We start from the raw sequence: 8009 nt of genomic DNA on the forward strand, positions 1-8009 counted from the left end.
TTTTTGTTATGTGCCAGGCCCTGGGTTAGTCACTGAGAATTTCACAAACTCGTTGGGAAGACAGGCACATAGGTTAACATGATCAGCTGTCTTACAGTCTGTGAGAACAGTTTCAGACAGTGGATTATCAAATGCAAGGTTTTTGCCCTCTGAATTTGGCTTACAAGTTCAGTCTAGAATTTCAGGGTCCAATACAGTGGCTACCAGCCCCATTTCAGGTACTCAACTGCCACATGAAGCTAGTGGCTATCATACTGGGCAGCATAGCATAAGCCTTCTCAATCAGTCATGGAAGGGTGGCTACCTATGGTGCTTTTATTATTATTATTATTTTTATTTATTTATTTATTTATTTATTTATTTATTTATTGTGCTTTTAAAGAGAGCAAGGACCATTTCCCATACATGCACTCGGGTGCTGTCTACTAGCCTTCCCCCACAATTCTCCCACTCACCCCCCCCCCAAACGCACAGCTTAACTGGGGCCGGCTTCGAAGTAGTACAGGCTCGCAATGGAGCTAATGCATGGAGGTACTTTCCTAAACTATTAAGTGATACAGAAATGCGATATAATAGATTCAGTTCTTGCTTTCAATTACTGCTTGACTTTAAGCAAATTCTAGCTAGCTCTTTTGTCGAACTTCTCCCATCCCCTGAATTTATGCCAAAGGGTTCTGAAAGGTTATGTTACACCCAGGCAGCATATATAACAGGTTAAAATCCAGACTGTACCTACCTGGAGGCTTTACAAGCCGTCCATCCAGGACCCCACTACACCACCCGCCTTTTCCTTTCACTTTCTCTAGAAAGGAAGGACACGATGAATTAAGATTTCCAAACAAAAGATTTATTTTGAGGTGTGAGAATAATAGGAAAATTAAGTGATGGGGATCGGACCCTCATCAGGGTCTTCTGGGAAATCGGAAGCACCACCCTCTTCTGCAGCTCGATGCTTCTCCAATTTAGCAATCAATTCTTTCGCTGGATTGAAGACGCCATTGGTCTGCTGGTCACAGACATAGCAGCGAGGGGTGGTGCGGAAATGCTGCAGTGCACAGCTCTCGCAGAAATAATGCCTGCACTTGGTGACAACTGGATTCTGGAAGGTCTGGCGACAGATGAAACACTTGAATGGTATTTCCTCATCATCGCTTCCCACTTCATAGTTTTCGTCCTCATAGACACCATAGCGACCCTCATCAAGCTCACGTTCAATCTGCCACCCGTGCTTGTAATCTGAACGGTCATGGAGGAACTTGCAGCTGTCTCCGAAGCCGCAAAAGCCAGTCTCCTTGTAGTCCTTACAAATGTCAGGCTGGTAATCCCAGCGCACGGTGGCACGTAGATGCTCTGGAGCTCGGATGGGGCCCTTCCTCACCATCCCGGAGGATGCATTGCCCATAGACGTATCCTTGGGCTTCATGTATTTCTGATAATTATTGATTCCCCGGTAGATCTTGTCATCTTCCTTGCCCCTCAGCTCCTCCTGGATCTTCTGGCTGCGCTCAAAGATGGCTTGTGCGTCACGCTCCTTCTCCGTGTCTAGCTCGTAGACAGCAGTCGCCCCCATATCCTCCGGTCCCACGGGTTTTGCCGAGCGGGTGGACTTGTATACCACGCCAAGACTCTCGGACTCGTTCTCCTCCTCCTTTTCCTCCTCCTCCTCGCTGCTCAAGTCGCCGTAAGCCGCCTTCTGTTTACCACTGCCACGAGTCTTCTGTATCATTGGATTGTGGACCGCCCGCTTCTTCTCGGGGCGAACCACAGTGCTGCCTTCGTCGCTGCTGCTGCTGCTGTCTCCAGGCTCCTGGTCGCAGACCGGGCGCTTTCTGCGGCCTGCAGCCCCTTTTCGTCCACCAGGCTTTTTAAAGAGGAAGGTGCACACCTGGTCTGTGGCCTTTCCCGGAGAAAGTTGCTCTGCCATCTTAGCGTCTGGAGCTCCAGAAGGCAATGGCGCGCTCGGCCACGCGGGGCCTCTTCACGTCACAGAACGTAGTGCGCTCGGCCGCCACCCGGAGCAATCTGGGCGGCCCGAAGCTGACTGCGGGAGGACGAAAACGCCAAGGTGCGAGCACGCGCCACTCTTGAGCCCCGCCGGCCCCCGTCGCTTCCTCCCGGGGACGTGCGTGGCCCCGCCCCGCAGGGAGGCCGCCGCGGAGCCTACTGGGAAGGAGCCGAGGCGCGGTCACCTTTGCCGGGGGTGGGGAATTAAGGGTTTGACCCTGCCAACCGCGGTGCGATGTGGTTCGAGATTCTGCCCGGGATCGGCGTCATGGCCGTGTGCTTGGTCATCCCCGGCATAGCCACGGCGCACATCCACAGGTTCACTAACGGGGGCAAGGTAAGGCGGCCTCTCCGGCCCGACGGCCGACTCCGCGGACTGGCGTTACTAAACGGGCGGTGGGAGGCCACTGGGGTCCGGAGGAGCTGTCGAGCTGTCTTCGTGTCGCCTAAAAGCGGAGGCTTGCGGAACGAAACCCGACAGAAACCACATTCTACTCTAGCAAGAAGCAGCTAGTTGTTGGGTGAAGAGTGGGCAGAGCAGGTTTGGGAACTGGAAAGGTAGATGAGAAGGTGGGCCAAGTCCTGGGCGTCGCTTTAGTCTTGCCTGCACTCCCTCGGATCTCTGATCCTTTTTTTAAAATTGTAATTTCTCACATCCACATCTTGGTAGCTTCTCGGCCTTTAGCCTCCCTACCCTTAATTAAGTTTTTACCTTGACATTTTTTATCCACCACCCTTTTCCCCAAGCCTTTAGGAATTTGCCGCAAGATCCTGCTTTTCACATCAGGACCGTAACTTTTCTCTCCTCCTAGCCCTTCACGTTATCGCTAGACTACAGGTTATAATGTATTTGCTTTCTGGTTTTGTGATCTTCACGTGTGATCTATCGCTGTTGTTTCTTCTCATTGGGGTCCCAAAAGGAAACAAGTAGTCACGTCTTTAAAACGGGGGGTAGGAGGGAGAGGGAGGTGGGAGGGAAGGAGGAAGGAAAAAAAACAGGCGCTGGTTAAAATAGAAAGTATAAGAACTCATGGTTACCATCCTAATTTTGAAGTTTAATAGTCCGATCTTATTTAGGATCTGTTCTCATGTTGGCAAATCGAACTTCAATAAAAAAAAATGTTTAGGATCTGCTCTTAATTTGGTTTTTGTTTCAATGATGATCCCATTTTTCTAGGGTGTCACTTATAAGTTCGGATAGCTCTCTGTTGGGTCATTCATTTTCATAAACATTGTGCAATAGTAATTTCTTTTAATTGTAGGAAAAAAGGGTTGCCTATTATCCATATCAGTGGAGTTTGATGCAAAGAGATAGGCGAGTCTCTGGAGTTAATCGTTACTATGTGTCAAAGGTAAGATGGTTTTGATACTAATCATCTGTCAGGGTTGAGATGGGTTCTGGTAATGCTTTGCCAGATGTTTTACAGAGCTAATTTAATTTGCATTTGTCTTGTCTTAGTGATCATTTGTATTTTTTATTCTGTGGATTGCCTACATATGGGCTTTGTCTGTTCTGTTGCTGTTTTTTATGGGGGTTCTTTATTATGGTTATTAATCTTTTGTCTGTTTTATATGGGGAAAATCTTTTTTACCATTCTGTCTTCTTTATGATGTCTTTCATCAGATAGTTTTTAATTTTGGTGCTCAGTTTATCATATTTTGTCATTCAGGATTTTGGGTTTTATGTCTTGCTTACAAATGGCTTCACTACTCAAGATTTTTCCAATTATTATTATTATTATTATTATTATTATTTTACATTTAGTGCTTTGACCCATCTACAGGTCATTTTGGGGGTATAATGTGAAATCACAGGATTTAACTTTTTTCCAAGATAGTCAGTTGTCACAATTATCCACTTATAGAACAATCCACTTTTTATCTGAAATACCATTCTAGTAAACTAAACTTCCATATTCACATGATCTTCTTTCATGAATACCCTCTTTTATACTCCATTGAGTTTGCCAGTTCCTGCACCCAATACCATATGGTATTACTATGATTACTATGATTTTAAATTTTATTAAATCCTGTGGAATTGCTGTTTTTGTAGGTCAGAAATGGCCAAGCGGTAGCATTTTCATATGATTAAACCTGATAGTATGTTCTTAGATCATGTAGGAGTCCATCTCTGTTATTTTTTGTAAAAAAAAAAAAAATGTAGTTTTTAATATTTCCTCCTTGTTTATTCTTCACAGTGAACCTAGGTTAATATTAATTTCATTTTATAGATGAGAAAACAGGGTCTGAGTGATGAAATAACACTGTAAGGACCCAACCTAGCTGATCTGCCTCTCCATACAGTGCTATTTGAGAATCACCTAATGAACACGCTGAGAGATCTATTCAACTGAAGCAGTATTTCTCAGTGTGGTCCAAGAATAACCATCAGAATCAGCTGGCCATATGAGATAAAGTGAAGATTCCAAATCAGAATTTCTATAGAGTGGCTCCTAGGACTAGGCAGTTTTCATTTCTTTTAAGACGGTTCTGCCTGTAATCGTAAACAAAATACCTGGACTGTGTTATTTTAACACTTGGAAGAAATGTCATCCCTGATGAATCTTTTACTCTCTAGTTTCTGAAGTATTTGGTTGTGAACTAAGTACAGAGAGAGTGAATCTTCAGTATAAACAGTGTCATGCTTGTGGGGCAAGAGTTAGGGAGTTGGGGGTCCCTGACCTTGAATTCTAACTCTGCTCCTTCCTTACTTTGAAGCTGAGTCTCCATCTGTTCATCGGAAAAAAAAAAATAGAATGAGGTTAATAGTATCTTCCTCGGGGTGGCTGTTACTTTTTTTTTTTTGATGGTTTTACCTTACTGTCCTTAATCTTCGAAGGATCCAGATGGTAACTTGGTCTTAATTCTCCTGGGAGGGGGGAGACTTTACATATCAAGGGATGTTTGGTGCTGTCAGAAAATGGAGACTAGAAATCATCATAGGTCGTTCTTTTTACTTCGATGATTATAAAATTCAGTTCAGTTTATTGTTGCAGTTGGAGAAATGTGGGATGTGAAAGTACTTTCTTTAATAGAGAATGCCATTTGCTGACACTGGAAGTAAGAGTATAGGCATAGCTCATTTTTTTGGCCTTTACAGATGCTGTGTTTTTTACACATTGAAGGTTTGGGGCAACCCTGCATGGAGCAAGTCTGTTGGCACCATTTTTCCAACGGTGTTTGCTCACTTTATGTCTCTGTGTCACATTTTGGTGATTCTCGAAATATTTCAAACCTTTTATTATTACTTTATTTGCTGATCTTTATTTGGTGATCTGCAATCAGTGCTTACGACTCACTGAAAACTCAGATGATGGTTAGCATTTTTTAGCACTAAAGAACTTTATTTTTTAAATATTTTATTTATTTATTCATGATAGACGTAGAAAGAGACAGAGAGGGGCAGAGACACAGGCAGAGGGAGAAGCAGGCTCCATGCAGGAAGCCCGACGTGGGACTTGATCCCGGACCTCCAGGATTACACCCTGGGCCAAAGGCAGGCGCTAAACCACTGAGCCACCCAGGGATCCCCCACTAAAGAACTTTAAAATAAAGGTGTGCACATTGTTTTTTTAGACATATGCTATCACACAGTTAATAGACTACTGCATCGTATAAACATAACTTTTATATGCACTAGACAACTGAAAATGAGTCCTTTGACTCACTTTACTACAGTGGTCTGAAGTGATCCCACAGTATCTCTGAGGTATGTCTGTACTTGTCCATCTGTGGGGGCAACAGAATTCTCACATTTTCCTTTTTATACTGTTTTTCAGGGTTTGGAGAATATCGATTAAGGAAGCATTTTCCTGATTGATGGAAAATACCTCGGTTATGGTTCATCTACCCCTTCTAGAAGGTTATGCAATGTATTAATGTAGTACATAATAAAAACAAAAAGTAAAATCTAAGGCTTTATATTTTTTTCCATGGATACTATACAAGCTCAAGCCATTCACCCAATGTGGGTTTATCACCTTAAAAAAAAACTAGAAGGCAACTGAGGCTTAAAATTATAGATAGAATTATCTATCTATTCTATTCAGCAAGTACCTGTCCCTGTGCCCACTGCCCAATGTGTCATAAATGGCAGTTGTTACTATTGGAATAGATAGGAATGTATTTAAAAAGACATCATTCCTTCAGAGATTGCTAGGAGAACACAGAAAAAGCAGTCCTTTTTTTTCTGGTTCTTTTTATGGATGATTCCTATTGTGTTAAATTCCAGGTAGAATGCTTTTATTAGGTTTTTATTATTATTATTATTTTTTAAGTAATCTCTACACCGAATGTGGGGTTCAGACTCATGACCCTGAGATCATGAGTCTTTACACCGCATGTGGGGTTCAGACTCCCGACCCTGAGATCACGAGTCGCATGCTCTTCCCACTGAGCCAGCCTGGTGCCCCCAGGTGGAATGCTTTTAAAACTGAGATTGTACCTTCAACTTTCATGCATTCTGCATCTAACACAGGATTCACTGAAGTGTTGATTTTTGTTTTAGTGGAGAGCAGTGACAGCAATCATTTTATTCAAACGAGTGTACTGACTACTTGAAGAGTTGCATGTTCATGGGATCCCTGGGTGGCTCAGCAGTTGAGCGTCTGCCTTCAGCCCAGGGTGTGATCCCAGGGTCCCAGGATCGAGTCCCACATCGGGCTCCCTGCATGGAGCCTGCTTCTCCCTTTGCCTGTGTCTCTGTCTCTCCTGTGTCTCTCATGAATAAATGAATAAAATCTTTAAAAAAAAAAATCTTTAAAAAAGATGCATTTCAACACTAGACATAACCCAATAGTACAAAGATTTGAATGTCTAACTCCTAGAGAGACAGTAATACCCCGTGTGTGTGTGTGTGTGTGTGTGTGTGTGTGTGTGTGAACCCCCCCCCCCCCAGGTGACCACAGGACCTCTAGGTGAGAAAACTAAATTGTTAGTCACTATCTCCCATCTTTTATCTATTTTAACCTTTGATGGGCTGGTGGCCTAAAATACCTGCAGTGGATGTGCTCCATTGAACTCATGCTGCAGGGCAGGGCTTACAGAAGAGGGAGGTGGTGTTCATACTTTGAGCATTTCTTTACATCATGTCGTCCTGTGATGAAACCGAGGAAAGCCACAGTTGTGATTTCAAACTGTATGCACCTCTAGTCTGCATTTAGCTGTGCACAGGCCTCCCTTAGTTGTTAGGAGAACTAGTTCTGGAGAGGAAGAGGGCAGGCAGTACAGATAAGGATGTGGAAGACATTGACACCTAATCTATCCCTAAGTCTCTGGATTTTTAGGTCTATTATCTGTCTACTGTGACTCTAGGTGGGGATCATCCACTAAGAGTATCTCCTTAAATGGATTCTGGGCTGTCTAGTGAAGGGCCACAAAATGACAGAAATCAGTTGGTCAGGTTCAGCATTTGGGCCCAAATAACTCGCCTCCCTTGTCGGTGGCACCTGCTATCAAATGTGGCCTCATTATTATACTTTGCTGCCAAAAAGTGAACCAAACAAACACTGTAGCTTGAAGATTATAGTGGTGATTTGTAGCCTGTATTTCTCTTGATTTTTTTTGCAAGCGCAATAAGCCAGAAGTGCTTTCTTATACCAGCTCTGACAGAGGTGTTCTGGCCGCTGATCCCCCCTCATCTTTCTGCTCTTAAGATTGAAATGATGTGGGTCGTCTGGGTGGCTCCATTGGCTGGGCCTCCAACTCCTGATTTTGGCTCAGGTCACAGTCTCAGGGTCTTGGGATTCAGTCCCATATCAGGCTCCATGCTCAGCTGGGAGTCTGGAGATTCCTATCCCACTGTCCTGCCACGACACCCCCACCCCCACCCCCGGCACACGCACCCGCGCATGCTCTCTGAAAAATAAATCTATTTTTGGCAAAAAAAAGATTGAAGTGATGCTTGGGAAACACCATTCACTTGGCTTTATTCACTGTCTTTTTTTTTTTTAAGATTTTTATTTATTTATTTGAGGGAGATCACAGAGGGAGAGGGAGAAGCC

At 43.9% G+C, this 8009-nt stretch overlaps 2 protein-coding genes across 2 annotated transcripts; one reads left to right on the plus strand and one right to left on the minus strand.

The window, feature by feature from the left end:
• Positions 1–825: 825 nt before the first annotated feature.
• On the minus strand, positions 826–2084 carry RNF113A (ring finger protein 113A). Its single transcript, XM_041742252.1, has one exon. It carries the CDS (start codon positions 1922–1924, stop codon positions 878–880), a length of 1047 nt encoding a protein of 348 aa, XP_041598186.1. The 5' UTR covers positions 1925–2084; the 3' UTR covers positions 826–877.
• A 69-nt stretch (positions 2085–2153) lies between these two features.
• Positions 2154–5921, plus strand: NDUFA1 (NADH:ubiquinone oxidoreductase subunit A1). Its single transcript, XM_041742254.1, has 3 exons — positions 2154–2341; positions 3267–3356; positions 5787–5921. Exons 1-3 carry the CDS (start codon positions 2240–2242, stop codon positions 5805–5807), a joined length of 213 nt encoding a protein of 70 aa, XP_041598188.1. The 5' UTR covers positions 2154–2239; the 3' UTR covers positions 5808–5921.
• The last annotated feature ends 2088 nt before the right edge of the window (positions 5922–8009 follow it).

Source organism: Vulpes lagopus, chromosome X (assembly GCF_018345385.1).
Source record: "Vulpes lagopus strain Blue_001 chromosome X, ASM1834538v1, whole genome shotgun sequence".
Taxonomy (NCBI): Eukaryota; Metazoa; Chordata; class Mammalia; order Carnivora; family Canidae; genus Vulpes; species Vulpes lagopus.

Coding starts and splice junctions, on each gene's coding strand:
- RNF113A (XM_041742252.1), bottom strand. CDS start 1,924: ATGGCAGAGCAACTTTCTCCGGGAAAGGCCACAGACCAGGTGTGCACC.
- NDUFA1 (XM_041742254.1), top strand. CDS start 2,240: ATGTGGTTCGAGATTCTGCCCGGGATCGGCGTCATGGCCGTGTGCTTG. Junction 2,342..3,266: donor GGTTCACTAACGGGGGCAAG/GTAAGGCGGCCT, acceptor TTTTAATTGTAG/GAAAAAAGGGTTGCCTATTA. Junction 3,357..5,786: donor ATCGTTACTATGTGTCAAAG/GTAAGATGGTTT, acceptor ACTGTTTTTCAG/GGTTTGGAGAATATCGATTA.